The following is a 23,119-nucleotide window of genomic DNA, read 5'->3' on the forward strand; positions in this document are numbered from 1 at the left end:
GTGATAGGAGATGACCTCAGAGGTAAGGTGAGTTATGGTGGCTTCAAACACGTCTGCAGATCTTCTGTCGAAAGGTGGAGTCTGATTCCTTGAATATGTGCTTGTGTTAATGATTCATTTCCATTAAGTAGAATGTGGCAGAAATGATGCCACAGATATCTAAGGTTAGGTTAGATTAGAAAAAGTGATCTATCTGGCTCTGTGTGTTGGGGTGCTCATTCTTGGAAGTGAGTTGCCATGCTGTGGGGAAGCCAAGCTAGTCACAGCTATAGGAAAGGTCCTGGCCAACAGGCAGCTCCAACAACCAGCACCAACCTCTAGAAGTTAGTGACCGACCTTCAGGTGACTCCAAGTCCCAGTGTTCAGACGATTCCGAATGACTGCAAGTGGGGCAGAGTTGACCCGTCCTCACTGAAATTGCAGATTTATGATAAAAATAAATGTTATTTGAGTAACTGCATTTTGGGGTGGTTTTGTTATGGAGTAATAAATAACTGCAACAGGAATCCAGGTTATGTAGGGCCTCCTAGGCCTTGGTTAGGACCTTAGCTTTTTCTCTTGAGTGATTTAGGAAGTCATGGGATTGTTTTGACTGGAGGAGTGATATAACCTGTGTTAAGTAGATATAATATTTGGACTGCTTGAATGAGAATAAATAGAATAGGGAGAAAGGTGAAAAAGAGAAGTCCAGTATATGTTAGCAGTTCATGTATGTCATTGAAATTTTTACCCAAGAATTTAAGATTTGATTAATATGTTTTCAGAAATAAAGTTTTAGTCTTTTGCATTCTTGAATATTCTTAATTCACACACACACACACATATATACAGGAAAATAAAAGGTCATTTTCATGCTTTATTTTGATTTATGTTCCTAAAAGGGTATTTGAATAAATCACTGAAGAAGGCAATTTTATATTCTCTTTTTCAGAACATGGCAAAATAGGGTTATTGTTAGGGGATGAAGGATGAAATTAGATCAAATTACGGTATCATGTTTTATTTACTCTGAAGTAAATTGTGAATATTTTGTCCAATTGTAAAAACCAGTTAAATTTCCTAGCCCAAATCTTCCCATAGCCTTATGCATCACCCACCGGCTTTTTCCTCTTGCTTGCCTCCTCAGCCTCGGAACACCTGTGTGCTCACACATGCATGTGCGTGTGTGTGTGCGTGTATGCACACCCACGCACACACCCTGCACTGTAGCCAGACCGTCCTCCTTGCAATTTCTCAGAGCTGGCTTTCACCTCTGTGTATTTTCATTATTATTCCATGGGTCTAGAATGATTTTCTTCCAGATGTCCTCATGGCTAACACTCTTAATCCCTTCATTCTTCTCCTTAACTATTATTTTACCATTTTTGAGACCTTCCCTGACTACCCTAGATAAAAGGTAAGCTCCCACCCTCTCTCCTACTCCCCGCATCCCTGTCGCTATTACAATGCTTTATTTTTTTCTCTTGTATTTCCTTGTTCTTCTCTATTGTGCTTATTATATTCTGACATGCTATGTAATTGTTGTTACTTAATTTGCCTTCTCGTCATTACTACATCGAAAACGTATGCTCCATGGGGCAGGGTCTGTGTTTTCTGATGTAGAACAATACCTCATATATACTAGGCAATCAAAAAATAGATGTTGAATGCATAACAATCTTGTGTAGGATTAATATCTTAAACGTTACCTGGAAAAGTTAATTACCTAAAAAAGAAATGACATCTGAAAACATTTTTCATTTTTTAGCACTTGTAATTATAGCTAAAAATTTTAGTTCTGGATATCTAATATCATTTGCCGTCTTTTTTAATTTCTTATTTATTTTTATTTCTTTTTTATTGAAGTATAGTTGATTTACAGTGTTGTGTTAGTTTCTAGTGTGCAGCAAAGTGATTCAGTTATACATATGTATATTTTAATTTCTTATTTATAAATTAAAATTACCTGCAGCAGTAGAACAGATTCTTGAAATATTTCCTAGCCTACCATATCTTGGTCTTAAAATTTTTTTTTGTGGGGGATGACATACCTCTTGACTAATTAATACAGAACTTAATATAACCAGTTCTTATTTGGTGGTTTGTAACTGAAAACCTTCCCCGCCCCCAAGATGATTGTCATAAACCCAACTTATTTAAAAAGCTTTTCTTGCTTATATTCAATAAAGAAATAAAAGACCAATTAACACCTATAATCATATATTCTTAAATGATGTTCCCAATGTTTCAAGACTAGAGAGTTCCTACTAATTTTTACTTGACTATATGTTTATTTTTGGATAAGTTTTATTCCTATAGTATACTTTAAGATTTGAAGCAAATTATCTCAAAATTCTTTACAAACAACTTAGATCATAGTCAGCGGGGGAAACAGTTTAAAAATGGGCCTCACCTCAGTCAGAATCTCTGAAGATGGGACATGAGAACTTTTCATGTTTAATTCTTATGCACTAACATTTGATTTAGAGGCTGGGGCAGCCATTTCTACACATTACTGATATAAATAAATTTTTGTATGGAACTTTAAAGCAAAAGACTTACTAGTTTCTGCATATAGTTTTGAGTTTTACTGTGTTGTGATGAAATTATTCAAGTATTTTTGTAGTTGTTGGGATTAAACTTACTTGTTGATGTATTTGTTGATTCCCAGACAATATTTGCACAGTTTCAACACAGTCGAGAAAAAGCGCTTCCCTCAGATAACATAAGGCATGCTCTTGCGGAAAGCTTCAAAGATGAGCAGCGATTCCAGCTTGGCCTTATGGATGATGCTGCAGAGTGCTTTGTAAGTATTTCTGATAATCCTTAAATCAGGATTGTAGTTTGCATTCCTTAAATGATGCACCTTTTGAGACAAATGAAACATAAATTTATAACAATGGATAAGCATCAGAACTGCTCAGTGGATCCTTGTCTTTCCCACCCTTCAAAGCTCAGTTTAAGTCCACCTGTGTTTTGTGTACTTTGGGTTTTGATTATTAGTGCTGCCCTAATTTTTGAGAGTTAGGCTACTAGAATCCTTTAAAATGTATTTATTGGAGCAAAAATATATAAATCATATTATATATCACTTAAGTCATCGTTCTGTTCTACAGGGTTTACACATGCAGCACACTCTCACGGTAACATTTCTCATTCCATGCAGTGATTCTCTTTGGGAACGAAGAGGATCTTGCTGGGCAGCTGTCAGGGGCAGCAGTTCTGATACACACCTTACTCCAGGTTGAGAACCACTGACTGAAGTTGAGGTTCTGAGACTCTGTTACCAATTTATTAAAAAGTAGAGCATTCCCTTAATCAGGAATGCACTTTATACACCTTGTAAAATACATATGTGGATGATTAATAGTTTTGATACGTAGATGCCACTTATATTTAAGATGTAACCATTCTTCTCTTAGTCTTGCATCTCTTCAGCAAATTCTGTAAATTCATCAGAGGCCCTTTTTAAGGTTTGCCTTGCCATATTTCCCTGTCACCGCTTCTTAGCGCAGGCCTATACTCTCAGCATTATTTAAGCCTCTGTATTAGTGTCTTTTCAACCTGTCTCCTTTTAGTCTGTTTTTAACGGCCACCAAATGACTACAGTTTTTCTTCAGGTTAATGCTTGCTCTTCAGATACTTCTGTGATTCGAACCTGACTTTCTTCTGACATTTAAGGCTCTTTACATTTAAACTCCAACTTAGCTTCCTGAATTTTCCCTTCTAGTAAGGTGGTTTCATTCCGTTCCCCAAACATGTCTTTTAAATTCCTGTTTTACAGCCTTTGCTCAAGTTCCTGAAATATTTAAAACTTTCCTAACCTATTATCTGTTAAAGTTCAGCCTAAGTCATATGCACAATGCAATGCATCATCAAAGCACCCCAATCAGTTCTTTGAATTTCTGAAGAATTTACTCTTTAGAATTCATTTGGCATTTACATATTATTATCATCTTTTTAAATGAACAGTTTGACTGTTTACTTAGACAGATGGGAAGCTCCTTGTCTAGTGCACTGCTTAGCGCACTTGCCATGTTTATTAAAATGTGACAAAAACAGCACACACAGTCATGAAATGTATATTTCATATGTCTCATGTTTATAATTGATCCATTGCTTAAAAAGTATATTTTGCACAATGCTAAACTTGTAGTTTTACTTTCACTTAAATGAAATGTACTAATCCATGATATAATTCATAGGGTATCTAGAAATCCAGGCGTAAGTAACTGAATGAGTATAAATGTACTGGGGCGGAGGAGGAGGAAGTTAACTAATTAAAAGAATCCATTGTTAAGTTGTGGTAAAAAGGATTGTTTGTTAAAGAAATGAATACTCCTTATTGATCTGTATTATGGAACCAAACTTTCATATGAAGTTTGTTGCAGAGCAAATCCCTTGAATTAGGGGGTTAGTGCAGGTATTACAAGCCTTTATCATTGATATTTTAAGTTATATAGACTAATCAAATGATCCAAGTAGGATTTTTTTTTTTTATCAACTGCTTTTTCTGAACGTGAGAATGCTGGGAACATAGGAAATCTTGTTTTCTAATATTAATTTCTAAATGTCAGCCACCATGAGCTGATTTCTTAAATCTTTATTAAAATCATATATTATGTGATAGTATTTCTTTTGCTAGGGTTTTTTTAAAGCTAACTCTGCAAAAGGTGAATTATTGAACAACATTGGAAGGCTTGCTTAAGAGGAACGCTGAAAAGCTGACAATATGTATGGCACTCCTAAATTTAACACTTTGGAAGATTTTAAGATTTTTAAATTTTAAAAAGAGTTGTATTTTGAAGTGTCCTGTGCAAGATTTGCAACTCATTTGTCCTTTCATTTTTAAATTAGGAAAATATATTGGAGAGGATTCATTTTCACATAGTGCCAAGCAGAGACGCGGACATGTGTACCTCTAAATCTTGTATCACTCACCAGAAGTTTGCTATGACTCTGTATGAACAGGTGAGATAGCTTAGCTGTTTTGTTAGATATTATATTTATGTGTTATGATTGATAAATAAAACATACGTTTTTACCTGCAGTGTGTGTGTCGTAGCTGTGGAGCATCATCGGATCCTCTGCCCTTCACAGAATTTGTGAGGTACATTTCTACAACAGCTCTGTGGTAAGGACCTGTTAAAGCATACTTGTCACAGATGTTAATAAGGCATGTGATCATTTATTGAGCATTTGGTTTATAAACCATAGCATAAATGAACATTTACTCTCTGAGATTAACAGATACGCTGCCATCAGGGGTACTAAGTGATGTCTACCTCAGTTGGATGTTTCTGATTTAGCCAAATACAGGTATCACTCAGTGAAATGTATACCTGTTTATATTTATAGCAAGGTTTTGGAACCGTGAAGGAAAGGTTAAAATGACAAGTGCAATGATAAATGGAACTGTATGTGATTTCTTCATTTTTGCTAAGGTGTTACCTTTGTAGTGGCCATCTCTCCATGGCTCCACCATGTCCCTGCGTGGTGATGAAAAGTTAGGGGAAGCAGAAAAGACAGGAAAAAAGTGAAAATAGTCCTCTGTTAGGTTTATTGCATTTAAGACTTCAACATTTACTTGAAATAAAAATTTGCCCTGCTTGCCTGTCCCCTTCCCTCCCTTTCTGTCCATGAAACATCAGCTTAGGGATCCAAAAATGATCCCTTAGGGGGAAAAAAATGAAAGATTCCTAGACTTTCCATGATAAGAATTATTTGGACACTGAAACAGATATTTGAGAGTATAAATATTTGATGTGTGATAAGCATTGAATAAGATCATAAATGTTTGCATATGTTTTAATACAAAAGGCAAAATATGGATCAATAGTTATTGATTGGAATGCATTAGTACAATAGTTGCTAAATGCTACCAATATTTTTATCATTGTGCAAAGTGAGTATTAGGTGCTTATCTATTTCAGTGTATTATTAAACTTCCTGTAGTTTTTGGATATAGCACATTATTTCTTAAAAATCAATGAATATAGCAATTTGATTATTTGAATATATACAGTGTTGGGAAATATTGGCTTAAAGAAACATTCCTTAAACTTCAGTCATTTGTTGTCAATTTTATTCACTTTGTAGGATAGTGTTTGAATAAGGATAGAAGATAAATTAAAAACTGTAAAGCTTAAAGTCTACTTTGAAACTCTTGTATAAAGTAACAGTGCTCTGAGGCAGTATCTTAGGTAATAAGAATTAGAGTTTCATCAGTCTGTCCCTGGTCCACACCACGAGTTGCAAAAGCCCAGACTTTGCATTCTAATTAATATCTCTCGCTTTTTATTGGTAACAAGTACTGAATACCAGTTGTTCATTGCTTATTACTATATTTCAGGTTTTACATAAATTGTCACTTTTAATCTTAACAAAAACTTTTTGTTGATCAAGAAATAAGTTTAATAAGGTTAGTCTGGTAAATGGACAAATTAAGATTGAAACCCAGGTCGGTTTCATTTTAAATTTCAGAATTTATCTCTAGTTAACCACTACTCTGATGCTGTCAATTTCATGAGTAACCATTACATGCAATTTGAGTGAACCTGTCAGATTTAGTGCTCTCTAGTCTACTTTTGAAGTGCATTAGAAGAATTGGTAGTTTTAGCTGTTTGTGCATATTGTATATTATTTAAACCATTGAACTGTAAAATATTTCCAGCTCTAGGACAGTTATATTACTATTAAGTAGAGCCAGAGCTTTGAGGGTGGACACTAGTAGGAGTATTTGAGCTTCTGTTATATATCTTGTTGGAAGTGTTTAAATAGTTGTTTAAAGATACTTGATATCTTGATATGTGAAAATTTGACTCTGGGAGAGGTTGAATAAAAAATGGCACAGATACCGTGCCTAGGCTTTAATGAAATTGTTAGCATTCATAATAGGAACAAAAGGCACAAACCGGGCTTAAGGACTTTGGTTGTGACTTCTGCATTAATCAACAAAGGGCCCTTCTATTAGCTGAAAATAACTTTGTTTATGGGAACTCTAGGCCAGAGAGAGAGCCTTTCCTAGTTTGTTGTTCTTGTTAGGCAAAAGTTTAAACTCAATTCTCTACTTGTTATGTAACAATGTGAAAGAAACATTTAACTTAGAGCTACCTTTATAGGGAGCATCTTACCTCATTTATATAGTTCCAAACAGTGATATGATTTCATGTTATTTTATTCTGTTCTTGACTTAATTTTTTTCATCATACACCTGCCAAATTTCACAATTTTTTCATTTCATGGAAGTTTACCTTATAGTCAATTTTTCAGATAAAATCGTGTTTTGAGACAGAAAAAGTGGTCATACCTATGTTGATAAGTTAGTATTTTTGATGTAAATTTGTTAGTTCTTTTTTAAGTTCATAGGCTAGATTTGGGTCTGTTTCTTTCTTTTGTAGCAATGAAGTTGAAAGAATGATGGAAAGGCATGAACGCTTTAAGCCCGAAATGTTCGCAGAATTGCTGCAAGCAGCAAACACAACTGATGACTACAGGAAGTGCCCTGTAAGTATGATCTGGAGAACATTAGTGTGCTTCTGTGTTTGTAAATTTGAATATAGACATTCAGAAATTATCATGCAAATATTATATCTGGAATTAACTTTAAGAATTTATTTTTCAATGTTATTTTAAATAACTGTTTATACCATGTGAGCTATTTGTCTCAATTTTATTTCTTTAAAAACTCTTACCTTTATGAATTTATAATATAGCATATATTGATTAATTTTAAGTTCTGAAATTATTATTTGACTATAGAGAATTTTCTTTTTGTTTTTCTTTAAATAAATACTACAGATGGTATTATTCTTTTCTCATTTAATGTTACTAATAACTTCAGGGTTTTATTTCTGCCTTTTTTAGGTTGAATTCTTATTTTAACAGATTTACAAAGATACCAAAGAAAAGTACTTTGATGTAAAATAAACTTCCTGTTTAATCAATAATTAAGAAAAATACTTTGTTAGAAGTCCTTTTTAATATGCTGAAGAAATAAGTTTCTTATATATGTTAAGATTGTTATTGCATAATACAAACTGTATAAGATATACCTGTGGTATATCTGTTTGGATAATTTCAAAAGTTGCCTTTTGTGTTTTTCTTTAGAGTAACTGTGGCCAAAAAATAAAAATTCGGCGTGTTTTAATGAACTGCCCAGAGATTGTTACAATTGGTTTAGTCTGGGATTCTGAGCATTCTGACTTGACTGAAGATGTTGTTCGGAATCTAGCAACGCATCTTTATCTTCCTGGGGTACTGCAACTGTTTCATTCTTTTCCTTCTTATTTTTAAATTCCTCTAAAACATCTTCAATATTATAATGTACTTTTTCAGAACTAAATTTTCTTTCCAAAGGAAATAATATTCAGGTGTATCACTGATAAAATTAATCAAATCAGGCTAACTGGAATGCCTTTCTTGCCTAGACTGGGGCTGGTGCTCTCAGTTACAAACTAAACTGTCACATGCTCTATCCCTCTATCACTCTAGAATGATGATGATATGATAGTATATGCATGTGTGTATGTGTTTGTGTGTATGATAATGATTATAAGTATAAATATTAAGCTAGAAAAGTTTAAGATTTAAAATTCATCTATAGCACCTATCTCTTAGTATGCTTATTGCCATCTCGATAAATTTTGAATTGGTTTGTTACAATTCAACTTTCAGATAACTATCTTTTAGATAAAATGTTTAATGTATGTTAAAATATGTGACTCAATCATGAATTATAAGGAAATACGTAATTTATCTCACGTTTTGAGTATGTATGTGAAGTGTCAGTTCTCTGTTATTAGAGGTACTGTCTACTGAACTAAGTTGTAGTGAATACATTTTATTGGACTTAATATTTCTTATGGACTAATTGAAAGTAGTAACTCTGTTAACAGTGCAATGTAGTGTCTATAGCCTTATGTAATATCAGATTGGGGCAGTAAGCATGATAAATATATTTCATAGAGAGTCAAATGCGTGATCCATCAAATTATTGTTCCTCATTTAAAAAAGAGACAATATTACATACAAATTATTTTTTAAACAGCTTTTTTATAGGGTTACTGATGAAAATGCCAAAAATAGTGAACTTCACCTTGTTGGCATGATTTGCTACACCAGCCGACATTATTGTGCCTTTGCTTTTCATACCAAGAGTTCCAAATGGGTATTTTTTGATGATGCAAATGTAAAAGAGGTATGTGACACTTTACTAACTGGAATAACTATTGTGATTTTTACTTTTCAGGAATAAATGATATAATAATGATAAAATAACAATATAATTATATAAAATAATGATTATATGTAAATACTTACAGTAATAAATGAACTAAGTTATAATAGCATCATCAAAGCCCTCTAGTATTAAAAATTAGAAAACCACATAGATGAAGCAACTACTTTAGACACCAGACAACAGGCAATTGAGCAGAAAAAAGGGAAACCAATAAGAAGAGCCTTACAGTGATCCCTGCTTCCTGCCTAGAGATAGTTTCTGGATGACAGTGCAGAGGGAGAACCCAAACAAAGCCTAGTTAGTCTCACTGAGTTGAGGAAACCAAAACTGGAGTTCAGGGAGGCAAGATCACTAAAATTTGCTGAGCAGATTACCAGAAAGGAAGCTGCACAGAGGGAAAATTCTGGAGATTGGCAGAGGGATTCCCCCTTTAATCTTTGGCTGAGTAGTGATCCACCATGGGTGTGGCAAACTGGCACAAGGTGAGAGAAAGGACCTCTGTAAGACAGAAGGTCAGACAGTTCCCAAAACATACACAGGGCTTGAATAGTTTGTATCCCCACCAGCAAGAGTGGATACACAGGGCAGCAAGGGATTCTGACAGAATCCTCAGAAAAGTATCATCTTAATAGTGGGGCTAAATTATCCCTAGATTGAAGATTGCTCTGGATCTGACATAAAAAGCTTAAAATGAAGCCTTTAAAGGACCAAGCTGATCCTGTATAACTTAACTTCATGCCAGAACAAAATCCAACAATTTTACAGGAACACAAAAAAATTCAATGCTGAAAAATGTGAAATTCAATGAAATTTCAGTATGCCATTTCAAAATAGGATTCAGGAAAAATCACCAAATATATACAGAAATAGGAAAATATGCCCCATACCCTGAAGGAATATTAGTAACAACAGACCTGCTCTACCATTCCATCTCCTCAAATCACATGATATGGGGTGAGCAAGCAGGCTAGGGAAACAAATAATTCAGTCTCTGTCTTTTCATGTAACACATTGATTGCAAGGTTTTGTTTTGTTTTTACTCATTGTGATTTTTTAAAAGGTTGGAACTAGATGGAAAGATGTGGTCTCCAAGTGTATCCGATGCCATTTCCAGCCATTGCTTTTGTTTTACGCAAACCCGGATGGCACAGCAGTTTCCACTGAAGATGCGCTCCGGCAGGTCATCAACTGGTCGCATTATAAATCCATTGCAGAAAATATGGGTAATTCTTTTTAAAAAAATTTTTTTGCGGGGAGGGAAATGGCTCAGTGGTAGAGCACATACTTAGCATGCAGAAGGTCCTGGATTCACTCCCCGGTATCTCCAATAAAAATAAATAAATACATAAGCCTAAAAATCCTTTTTAGTGTTTTCTTATTATTATAATCACACTGGGTAGAAATGGTAATATAGTGAATGTGAAATGAATGTTGAGGATAATTTCAATATTTAGTTTCAGTAAAGGGGAGTTCAGGAAAATTTTAATACTTAGAGTTAGTCTTTATAAAGAAACCTTTCCTCATCTATGGCCTCTGAAGCACCTTCAGGAGTCACCCACTCCTGTGGTCTCACAGCACAAGGGGATACTTACTGATCGCTCCTACTAGCAGTGAATATTGAGATTTAAAGAGAATTAGTACATTAGAAAAGTCCACAGCAGCTAGGCCATTTTGGATGCATTAGAAAACGTGTAGACATCCTTAAAAGATATCAGTTCTCTAAATTTTTAAGTAATTTTGTCTACAGTATTAAAAATGTCTGAAAGGATGATTCAAACAACTCTTCTGGTTGGGAGGAGAAAGGGATGATACACTTTTGTTGGTCTTTTTAAGGATGTGAGAAGCCCTCAATTTATAAGTCAGATAATTCAAAAGAAAATGGATTTGGTGATCAGATAAAACAGAGAGAAAATCAGAAATTTCAAGCAGATAATATTTCATCATTTAATCGGAGCCATATTCAAACAAGTGGTGGTAGAGGACCAGGTATGTATTTAAATTGTCATTTTTACGTTGTCTTTGAGTAGTTAAGTTTCTCCCTTTCTTCATAGTTAAGCCTGCCTCTTTCTTTACTTAATGAATCTGTAATTCTTAGTAAGGACCAAAAGGAAGGTGCTTATTAACTAGCTTTCCTTGGCCATGAAGAGAAAATAACAAGTAGAAACAAAATTCTTTCTTTTGACTTACGGATTTCTCTGAGACCTCTAGTTTTATCTGAACAATTTGACCTGACTAGTGTTTGAGTTTCTCCATGCACTCAAGGCTGCACATAGTAGGCTGGAGGCAATCTGGACTGTTACCAAAGAAAGCTAAAATGCAGCCTTTCCTTAAAGGAGTTAATTATTGTCTTGGGGAGGAAAAACATGAGTTAATAATTTGGCTCATATGCCCAAACTGAATTTATTGTCAAGTGAATGCAACAGTAGTTTGAAGTTACTATAGTTGTAGTTTATTTTTAACTTCATTTTTATTCACCTTTCTTGTTATTATCATTACACAACTTTAATTTTCACATACCAAGTTCTGTGACTAGGGTCAAAATGAGACATCACAGTTTGGTGTGTAGCTATGCTTTACATACAACTCTATTTGGGTGGGTAGTCAGGATGATTTTGTAAGCAGCTTTTAAATATATTAATAAAATAATGTCTAACCCTAAAAGTAACCCGTTTAAGGGTGGTAAGATTCAAAATTAACGATTATCATTAACAAAGAGCTACAATACATGCTTTTAAATGTTCTTAATGGAACTATACCTTTCTCCCTCTCATGTATTATTGATGTTCTTAGAGTAAGCCATTATCTGTTTTTCAAGAATATTTTAAGCCTATAGAAACTGTGCATATGTTTAAGAACACAAACACTAGAGGCAGACAATTTGACTTCATAATCCTGGTTCTACATATACAAGCTATGTGAACTTGGGCAAATTTTTAGCTTTTACATGCTTCCATTTCCCAATCCAAAGCAGACAGTAATTGTACTCATCTCAGAGGATTAAATGAGTTAAGACGCTTAGAGCAGTGCCTGACTCAGTTACCTTAAGCTCTCATTATTTCAATGAAAAGTCACTTATCCTTCGCGTTCGCTTTAGGAGTTTTTCAAGAAGTTTCAAAAGACAACATGCACCTCTGTGTCAGGATAAGCATAAAAATGAATTCATGGTATACTTCAATCTGTGTTTTGTTAATATATAGCATCTTAAAATTTTTATATTGTTCAGTTTGTGCTTTTATTGAGTACATTTGAAAAATGATCTGTATCTTTATTATAATGGTTTCCTTTACAGTTAAATTAAGTCACAATGATCAAAGGGAAAAAATAAAAGACATTTCCAGAGAATGTGCTCTGAAAGCCATTGAACAAAAGAACTTACTTTCCTCACAAAGGAGAGATTTGGAAAGGGGACAAAGAAAAGATTTGGGCAGGCATAGAGGTAAGTTAAGAGCTTATAGCATTCATTTGAAAAGGGGCAGCTAAAATCTATTTTAAAGCTAACTTTTGTATCTTTCATACAATTTAATATAATTTGTGTATTATTTAAGTTTATTTATCTATTATATATTTTAGTGTGATTCCTTTAATATACCTATTAAATCTATAAATGTAAAATTTTCCTGGTTCTTATTCAGTTCTAGCCTGGAATACTTGTGTTTGTTTTGATGTTTTACCTTTACTTTTAACTATAAATTTAATTCACCCATATGGTACATTCAAATGATAAGGAATGTTATAAAATTAGTTGGAAAGAGCTTCTTTTTCTGCAGTCCTTCACCTCCATTCTATTCCACTGTTAATAGTTTCTAGTTCATTATGAGCGTGTCTCACTTTTTATGGTTTTATGCTGTCATCTTTATGGACATAACATAATTTAACTGATGCTGATAGACTCTAAAACTTGATTAAAGATTTTTGGTGCAGTGACATCTTTGACATATACCTTTGTGTACTTTTAGCATATAGCCATACATAAAATTCTTTCAGAATAATTACTGGGTTAGAGTATGTTTATTTTCAGTTTTGATAGACGTGGTTCATTTGTCCTCCTAAAATACCTGACAGGCTGTACTCCCACCAACAGTGATTAGATGTCTGTTTCCAGCAGCAATTGGTTTAATAAACTTTTATATCTTTACCAATCAATATAAGAGGTAGAAATCATTCATTTTTATGATTTTCATTAATTGTGAATGAGATAGAATACTGTTTTTTTTAAACTGCTTTAATTATCTTCTGATCTACTTTAGAGAAATTTTTTTTTAAATCATTATGTAACTGTTTATTTTATAAATGCCTCTCATGCAGCATAGAGACTGAAAAAGCACTTTTCAATCTAAGGCACTGTGAAATATGAAAACAAATGTATATATGTATATGCAAGACTGGGACATTGTGCTCTACACCAGAAATTGACACATTATAGTTGACTGTACTTCAATAAAAAGTAAATAAAATAAAATACTATGTGATTTAATTTAAATAATTATTATTTATCTATTACTGTTTAACATTTCTTCTCAAACAAGGTATATGGCTTGTGACTAAAAAGTGAACTACTGAAGAGTAGTTCATTTGTATCCTTATTTACTTATTTATTTTTAAAGATTTGGTTGATGACGACCTTCCACATTTCAAGTCTGGATCACCTCCTGCCCCAAATGGCTTTAGACAATATGGGAGTCCACATCTGTATCATAGTCAAGGAAAAGGACCATGCAAACATGACCGAATTGCCCAGCAGAGTCGAGCTTCTGCACAAACGTTAAGTTCAAGTAAATCCCAGATTCTTGCTCCAGGAGAGAAAATAACTGGCAAAGTTAAGAGTGACAGTGGCACTGGATATGAAACAGACAGCAGCCAAGATTCTAGGGATAAAGGGAGCAGCTATAACGGTAGCAGTAAAAGCCGGAACCGAGGTTGGAAACCTATGAGAGAAACATTAAATGTTGATAGTATTTTTGATGAAAGTGAAAAAAGGCAGCACAGTCCAAGACATAAGTCAAATATTAGTAACAAACCTAAATGTAGCAAAGATCAGAGTTTTAATGATTGGCCAAAACAGAATCCAAAGCAAAAATGTTTAATGACTATATATGAAGATGAAATGAAGCAGGAAACAGGAAGCAGGAGTTCCCTTGAATTTAATGGAAAAGGAGCAGACAAAAATAAAGGCCTCAAAGTTCATGGTGACAATTGGCAGATGCAAAGGACTGAATCTGGATATGAAAGCAGTGATCATATCAGTAATGGATCTGCTAATTTGGACTCACCTGGTATCGATGGAAATGGTACAGTAATGGATATCAGTGGTGTTAAAGAAACAGCATCCTTCAGGTAATACACAGATTAAATGAATGATTTTCCCCCTACCATGCTCTCTTATTAATTATTTGAAGTAACTTTCAAAGTTTGGGGCCAATTAAAGTAAAGGAAAGAGCTTGAGCTCAGAGTAACCTGGGATGTTACGGGTTATTTGATATTTCAAGTTTCTATTTTTAATAGTTATTTCCTGATTCCAAAGATAACAACTATTTATTTTTAGGAAATTTAGAAAGAAAAGAAATACATTATAATTGTTGCCACCAAAACTATTGATATATACTACAGGTTTTAAACCATAGATTTAAATTGGTATATCTCAGTCAGTAAGCTAATTGCTTAGTTCTTCAGTCTGTCTAATGCTCATTGTCCTGTCTCTGACATCTCTAACTCACAACTGGGATTATTTTCTGCTGTCACAACTAGTTCCATGGAAGAGATATTTTTTCTTTTAGCAAATACAAAAGAATACAGTGAAATAACTGTTTGTGTTCAATTAATTTTTAATTAATTCTGCAAACATATATTACTGTTAACAGCCTATTTGCGCTTCTCTGTATAACCTCTAAAACATGTCCACAGCTTAGGATAATTTAGCCAGGATTTGTTTTTAATCGATCTAAAATGTCTTGAGTTGATATTAGCTGGTGTTTTACCACATTATTAAAAAGCCAGATTTGCAAAAAATAACCTCTCTTCTATTATTAAAATAATCATTGTAATAAAGACTTAGTAAAACATTTTTATTTGGCAGAGGAACTTCATAATACTTCTTAGAAAGGAGTAGCCTAGGAATCAGAAAGATCAGGACTTTGTAACCCAGATAGGCTTAGATTTTAATTATTGGGCAAATTAATTTGACTTTCACAGCTTTAATCTCCTATTGTAAAATGAAGATAATAACTATTTTTAAGTGTTGTTGTGAGATGTAAACTAATAATGTACATTAATCCCCTGTTAGAAGAGCACATGGCATATCTTAAATGTTATGTGATGTCCTTTTTCTTAGGATAAACTAAATCATACCCCATGATAGCTGATGTGTTCGGTATGTTTTGTTCTATTTTCTAGTGACCAGATTAAGACAGGCAACCTAAACACAGAACGTGTGAACTGTACCTCCCAACAGAGCAAAAACCACTTGGAAGGTAAAAATTTTATTTAAGTAGATTATAATAGTAGCAGTAAAGAATAAATTGTGGTATTAAGAGTAAAGAAGGTAAGGATTGTCCTATTACTGATGAGTTTATGAACAATGAGGATGGTTGAAGTCTTTAAAAGGATGGGAATTGCTACTTCAGGGACCAGGAATAGGGGGAATTGTGTCGGTCAGGATAGGCTAGGTTCTGGGCTGTGCAGTGGTAACAACTTCAAAATCTCAGTGTCTTAACACAAGTTTGTTTCTTGCTCACAATACGTGTCCAGTGGAGGTCAGCATGAAGTCTCTTCCTAGTAATCATTCAAGGCCCCAGGCTAATGGGACTCTATCTCCACAAATACTGCTCTGATCATTGCGGTACTGGGGGAGGAGGGGCTTGAAGAGGGACACAGCATGGAGAGTCGTGTGTAAGCTCTTAAACTTTCAGTCCAGAAGTGACACATGTGCTTCCATTCACATCTCATTGGCCAAGGCAAGTCTTACAGCCAGGCCTGATTTCAAACAGTGTAGACAAGTGCAATTTACATGTCTAGCACAGGAGTTAAGGACAGATAGAAAAACTGATAAACAGCCTCCTGGAAAAGTTCAGTTTGGAAAGAATAAATATGTAATGGTGTGGCATTATTATAGGTGATTGGTTAGCAACACACAGCAGCCCAGAAACAAAGAAAACTAGATGTTTGAATGTATTCAGGATTTGGGATTGTTACTGAAAGGAGATATACCTGAAGGATTTGGGGGACAGGGATCAAGAAGAATGATGACCAAGGAGATTATTGAGATTGCAATCAAAGGCATTGTTTTCATATTTTAGAATTCAGAGGATTAGAAGGGACACAGTTTTTCCACAATAAAAAATAGCCAGGAAGAACACACTTTAAAGTTTGTTTTTAGTCTTTATCATCTTTAAGGCTTTTGTGCAGATTATTTTTCAGGTTGCAGACACTGAATATGATTAAATGTTTATTTTGTTTTCATCAAATGGTATAATATCAGAAGGAAACACTTATATTAAGGAAATAACCTTCCTTTCCCATATAAAATGTCTCGCCTGTTTTAAAAATCTGATAAAAGTCTGGTAACACCAAGTATCACAGGAAACAGTAAAGGGCTGGCCAGAAATCAACAGCAGAAGTCGGTGAATTTGAACAATAACTGCAAGTTCAGTGCTCTTTACAAAATGATGCTTGCTTCCTGATATTAATAAAAGCACAAGGTCATAGAGATTGTGATGGTCAGGAGTGCATTGCTATAAGAGCTTTGTAGTGGCTTTCCCCACTTAATATGAAAGACTGTGTATGTAGCCCACTTAAAAATAATTTTTTTTCTTGTAAAATATGCATAACGAACTTTGTTATTGTAACCGTTTTTAAGTGACAGTTGAATGGTATTAAGTACATTCACATTGTTTTGCCACCATTACTACCATCTGTCTCCATAAGTCTTTCATCTTCTCAAATTGAAACTGCCTGTGAACTCCCCATTTCCTCCTCCCCACATCCCCTAGCAAGCACCATTCTACTCTCTGTCTCTGTGAATTTGACTCCTCTAGGTACCTCATACTGGTAGAATCATTCAGTCTTGTCTTTTTTGCAACTGGTTTATTTCATGTAGCACAATGTCTTCAGAGTTCATCCATGTTGTAGTGTGTGTTAGAATTTCATTCCTTTTTAAGGCTGAGTGATATTACATTATATGATATAACATATTTTGTTTATTTTCCTATTTTGGATTTCAATAAGTTTTCAATATTATACAAATTTATATGATGGTAGAGAACTTTATAATAATGCCATTGTAATTATCTCACTAATAGTTTCTCATTGATAGAGAGATTATACAGCCTGTCTCATTATGGGTTCTGCTACAAAAAAAAACATACCTACACTGCTAAAGCTATTACTTGGGAACATTGTTGAAATTCCACAATGCCATTTAGATTATTTTAGCTCCTCTTTTAAAAATGGCTCTCTAATGGGGAGAATTTCAAATGCCTTAAATTACATTCAAGACAGAAGAAATGACATGTTCAAAAGCACTTGGTCAGGAAAAAATATTACATATTGGACGAATACGTAGTTTGGTTTATGCAGGGCTGGAATGCATAGATGGAAATTGCGAAATGATGGATGGAGGATAGATAGAAGCCAAATCATGATGAAACTTCTTTGCTATTTTTAAATCCTACAGTAAGTGGAAAGGCACCACAGGACGAGGAGAGTAGCATACTCCAGTTTGCATTTTAGAAAGGACTCTTTGGTGGCAGTGCAGAGGGTGCATTTGGAGTGGTGGGAGAGAAATTAGTTGGATGACTACTTTAATAGCCTAGGGAAAAGATGAGAGTGTAAACTAAGGCAGTATCAGTGTGAAGAAAGAAGATTTGAAAGATTGTAAGAATAAGAGGACAGTGGAATCAGCTTTTTTGACGAGACATACAGAATAGGGGAAAAGGAAAAGTTGGGGGTGGCTGTATTTGGGCCTTATGTAAGTAGATTCACCATTCACCTAATGGAGGAATATAGGAAGAAGGAATAAATTTTGGGAGTGAGAGAGGATGCCAAATTTATTTTGAGGTTTGTCATCTAGGTAAATAGATTTATTAGGCAGTTAGGAATATATGTCTGGAAAGCAGGAAAGATTATGTTTTGGTAGCCATCAACAAATGTGAAAATTGAATGCCATAGACATGGACAATATCACTCAAGAAAATGGGAGATTTGGGGGCAAAAAATAGACGAAGGAACATGACTTTTGCTAAGTAAAAGGGATGAGCTAAGGATAGAGAGAAGGAGCAACTAAAGAAAAGAATGAAGAGTTATCTAGAAGGTATGAGAAAATACAGGAGAGGGAGTTATTACAGGAAAATGGGGAGTTTCAAGAAGAAAAGTGGTCACAGATTAAGCCGAATAAGGAATAAAAAGTGCCAGTTTGAATTAGGAGTTAGTAAGTCATTAGTGACACAGTAAGAGTGGCATTAGAGGAACATTAGAATAGGAGCAAGACTGAGGTGGGACTGAAGTGTTTGGAAGTAAAGGGCCATGATATTTGTAACTCACTCTCAAATGGGGATCAGAATTTAAATGGAGTAAAATGTTAATAAGTGAATCTGAGTGAAGGATATACAGGAAGGTATTTGTGGTAGTTTTAATCATTCAAGGTCAATCTTTTTTGAACTTTTTGAAATAATCTCCAAATAGAAGGTTTTTCAAAAAAGATTACAGCAGAATAAGAAGTAAATAAATGGATTTAGCACATGTCTGTCAAAACCTTTGCTGTGAATAGCAATGAAGCCATACCTAGAGGAAAAAAATGAAACCAAGAACTTAGTTTTGCACTTATGCTACAGAGGGTAAGGAACTAATGATGTACAGAGGATGAGAAAGGTGTGAAGAGAAGAATAGAATAGCACAATAATTGATGGAGTAAGATCTCTGGAGGTAGCTGCTGAATTAAAGGAGTAGTAGTTTTTTTGTAATGGGAGAGAAAGGTGAGTGTGGGTACCACACAGTGTGTATTGTGTGTACCTCATGAACTCTTCTCTATGGAGCAAGGTTATCTACTGAAATTAAATATACATTAGGATATTCACAGATTATACATGACAAATCACAAAGGAATTATTAGGTCTTTCAAAAAACTTTGTTTGCCATTTACTTTGGAGTCTGCAATACTTGGCTTAATCTCAGTTAATCATAGAAATCCGGATTACTTCAAGCTGAGAATCTTGATCTTGACAAATAAGAGTGAAAGAAGTTAATCAGTGGTCAAAAAAACTTGTTAATTTCCTTAATTCTTATTCTTAAAAAATATCTGTACTTGCACTATGTTAAGTGAAATATACTACCCTTCATGTTAAATCCTAAAATTAGAAAATGAAAAAAACTTTATTGGAAGAGTTTCTTCCTGTACACAAGTGTGATTATTTTCTCCAAGATGTTTTTGGCAAACTGCAGAGTATGTATACATTTAAAATAAATACATTAGAAAGTATACTTAGACAACGAGGTACTTTTAGCAGTTGATTTTGTTTTTATATGTTGAAGTATCTCTCTACTCCTTTTGGCATACAGTTTAAATTTAGCCAGAAATATCTATCCAGTTAAATTTTGTGATTTTTCTAAAGTATTCAAATTTTATTTAAATGTAATTTTATCATAAATCAGGCCATTGACTAGGTTATTACTCTTGAATGTTTAGTTTTTGTAACTGCAGTTATTATTATAATCAAAGCTCCCTATACCACAAGATTAGGGTCACAGTGTCTAGACTAGCAGTTTGGTTTTACTGCTGTGTAAGTCTGTTTTAAACCTAGGTCATCTTTTCAGCTGAAGTATATGTATTTTGATTTCTTGACTCTTGGGCTTTAGGTTTTTTTGTATGTAGTATCAAAATTAGCATTATTAATTAAAGCTTCTTCCCTTGATGTTGAAGTAGCTTCCATGCAAAGTGTTAAAATGCGACTATCTTAGATTTGCAAAGAACCAGGAGCCAAAATTCCCATTAAAGACACATGGATGCCTGTGTCAGCAGAAGAGAAAAATAACACATCTATTTTTAAGTTAGTTGGAATTCTGAAGTCAAACCACTTGGTTGAATGCCTGCCATAGTGATATTAAAATTTCAAACATATTTATGAAACCTCTGCTGCCTCCTGCTGCCCATTGTGTGGATACTTTAATAAAACTAAATAATTCTTTAAGAATGAAGTATTTGCTTTTTCTTGTGCTTTTGAGTATTAAACTTGAAGTTATGGGTAAGTGAAAAAGTATAATAAACATTCTCAAGTCAAAATCACAGTGAGTGGGAAATTTATAATGTAACGTCAACTTACAAATTTTTAAGACTTTAAAGACTTTACAGACTTGAAAAATAATCAAGGTTCTTTTTGACAGCAATTTAAAAAAAATCATTAGGTAACCATCAAAGACAGGCTTAGTTTTTGAGCCTCAGGCATTGTGTCAACTTGACAAGCAACTAAGGCTCTCTGGGGTAAAATATATTGCCTTTTATTTTTGCGACTTTATTACTATGGCACTTAGTAGACTTACAAATAGGTTGGCAGAGGTGGGGAAGGTAAGAAGAATTTTTCTCCATTTATACTTACCTTGTCCTGGATCAGTGAGTTGGGAATATGGTGGACAGAGTGGGGATGATTTAAAAGAAGAAAAAACAGTATGTCTTTCATTTTTATTGGGAGCTGTCAATTACTGTGTGAGCAATATGACATAAAGAATATTAATTTATCATGTATATTACACCAGTTTTTCTTGGAAATTACTTCCAAGGTTTAACTTACAGAGTCAGTTAATAATCAGTATAGGTTTTTTAAAATAGGGTGATGTTTAGATATTTTGATAGATTCCAATTGAATTTTGAGGGACAGGGTAGTTTTTAAAAAATGTATGTAGAACATCAATTTTGGGATAAAAAGGCATCTAAAATAAAGTTCTGTTATTATGTAAAAAGGCATCTAAAATAAAGTTCTGTTATATGTAAAGTTGCTGCTTTTAATAGTTTGATTTTGTTTTCCTTGCAGTCATCAGTTCACAGATTTGGTGGGCAGTAGACTAGAAGCATGAGAACAAGAGGAAACATAAATTAACATGATGAAAAGGCAAACTAAAAATAAGGGAAAATACAGAAAAATTTACTGGAATTGTACAGAAGTATAGGCAGTGCACTAAAAATTCAATCTAATGCCATATATTTTGGTATTTTCTATGGGCATCACCACATTGAAGTGTATTAAGTTGTTTGATGTTCAAACTAATGGCCTAGTTTCATCAGAAGGAGATTCTGTACAATGACCTTGTGTTTTAGTGGCATATGTGAAAGAGGGCTTACAGGTAGTGGCTTTGAAGTTGACCCTGGACTGGTTTGAGTGCTGCACCAGCTTTCTGGCATTAGTTAGGTCACTTAACTTCCATAAGTCTCAATTCCTTGGGTATAAAAAGGGAAGTTACTTCACAGAATAGTTGTAACTCAGATTTTAAAAAGATGCCTCTTTGCAACCAGCTGGAACAGTTGTTTTCATAGGTATTGAAGGCCTCAAACAGCTTTTGTTGCTATAGGTTGTATCTATTAATTTTGCTGTATTAGGCATTAAAGCTAAAAATTCAAAATATTTATTCGTTGAAAGAATGAATAAATCCTTTTACTCATGCATGATTTTGAAACATCCATGTATCTTCATTTGAAAATACTGGTTTGCTAAATTATGCAAGTCTTCCAATTGTTGATACATTTCTTTCTGTATTTTTTAAAAGAACATATTTTTAAGTATCACCACAGATATTAGCAGAAAGTCCTTATAACTATTGAGAAACTATGAAAGTCGTGGTTGTAAATACAAATTTTTCAAAACTCTTACGTTCATCTAAAAGCTTGAATTTTTATCATTGGCAGTAAATAGTGCCAGTTGCTTTCCTGGGAGTGTGACAGGTTCACGTCTTTCATTTTCAAGGAAATTTTCTGACAGATACCCAAACCAAAGTTTGTTCATTGTCTTTTCAAGTAAAAATGGTGCTCAGTTGTAAAGATTAGATGAAATGATTATTATCAACTTCTTACAACTTGAGTAAGCAGTCAGTAAGGGTAGCTAGTTAGTGATGGGATAACATTTTATGTGTTACAATACCCTCCCACTCATTCAAATTCAGTTGATGTTCCTACTATTCCTGTGAGATAGGTAAATAGGTATCAGAATCTCATTACTTAAATGAGGAAACCGAGACTGTAAGGTTGTAAAGTTTGTTGTGAGATTGTAAAGTTACCAACCAATAAGCAGTGAATCCAAACTTCAGCTCAAGTCGTCTATCTTCAAATGTGAGGTTTTTGCCACCATTTTCCCAGTAAAGAGTAAACAGAGGAAACCCGGCTCCACATGATGCATCAGGAATAGCACTTTTTGGACATGGCTGACATTTTCAAGTGATAATAAATTGAGAAGAGAACCACTAATTTTGTAAAAAGGGTTTAGAAAAGAGTTACTATTTGAGCTGAGTCTTGAAGAATTAGTTTTTGTCTGTTAATTAGAAGAGAATTACCTGTTTATAGAAAACCTTGTATAAATTATGGAGAAGTACAGCTGGAGTAAATTCTACAAGATCACTTAAAGAATTTTTTTCCTCTCTCCCTCTTCAGGTTTTAGAAAAGAATTCAAGAACTTGGAAGTAGGCTGTAAATCTGAGTTCCACCCAGAATCACATCTACAAATAAAAAATCCATTGATAAAAAGGTAATCACAGCTATTTGGGATACTAAAATCTTTTTAAATTAAATGTATGTATTATAGGGACTCTATCAGAAAGGCATATGAACATATTACTACTCTGAAAGCAGTGGGTCTATAGTATTATGATGCATATCTTGTTGGGATCATTAAAAGGTTGTAGCCCTTAATGAGAGGGGGCCTACAAAGT

At 34.0% G+C, this 23,119-nt stretch overlaps 1 protein-coding gene across 2 annotated transcripts in view; it reads left to right on the top strand.

Annotated features, from left to right (window-relative positions):
- Positions 1-23,119, top strand: part of USP53 (ubiquitin specific peptidase 53) — a 49,500-nt gene that overhangs the window by 22,400 nt on the left and 3,981 nt on the right. For both annotated transcript variants that reach the window (XM_032462540.1, XM_032462533.1), the window contains exons 4-15: positions 2,651-2,785; positions 4,837-4,950; positions 5,031-5,113; positions 7,380-7,485; positions 8,089-8,235; positions 9,029-9,178; positions 10,281-10,443; positions 11,054-11,206; positions 12,510-12,656; positions 13,825-14,554; positions 15,611-15,687; positions 22,842-22,935. In XM_032462540.1, the coding sequence (XP_032318431.1) occupies positions 2,651-2,785; positions 4,837-4,950; positions 5,031-5,113; positions 7,380-7,485; positions 8,089-8,235; positions 9,029-9,178; positions 10,281-10,443; positions 11,054-11,206; positions 12,510-12,656; positions 13,825-14,554; positions 15,611-15,687; positions 22,842-22,935 (2,099 nt within the window). The remainder of the gene's footprint in view (positions 1-2,650; positions 2,786-4,836; positions 4,951-5,030; positions 5,114-7,379; positions 7,486-8,088; positions 8,236-9,028; positions 9,179-10,280; positions 10,444-11,053; positions 11,207-12,509; positions 12,657-13,824; positions 14,555-15,610; positions 15,688-22,841; positions 22,936-23,119) is intronic.

This window comes from Camelus ferus, chromosome 2 (assembly GCF_009834535.1).
Source record: "Camelus ferus isolate YT-003-E chromosome 2, BCGSAC_Cfer_1.0, whole genome shotgun sequence".
Classification (NCBI taxonomy): Eukaryota; Metazoa; Chordata; class Mammalia; order Artiodactyla; family Camelidae; genus Camelus; species Camelus ferus.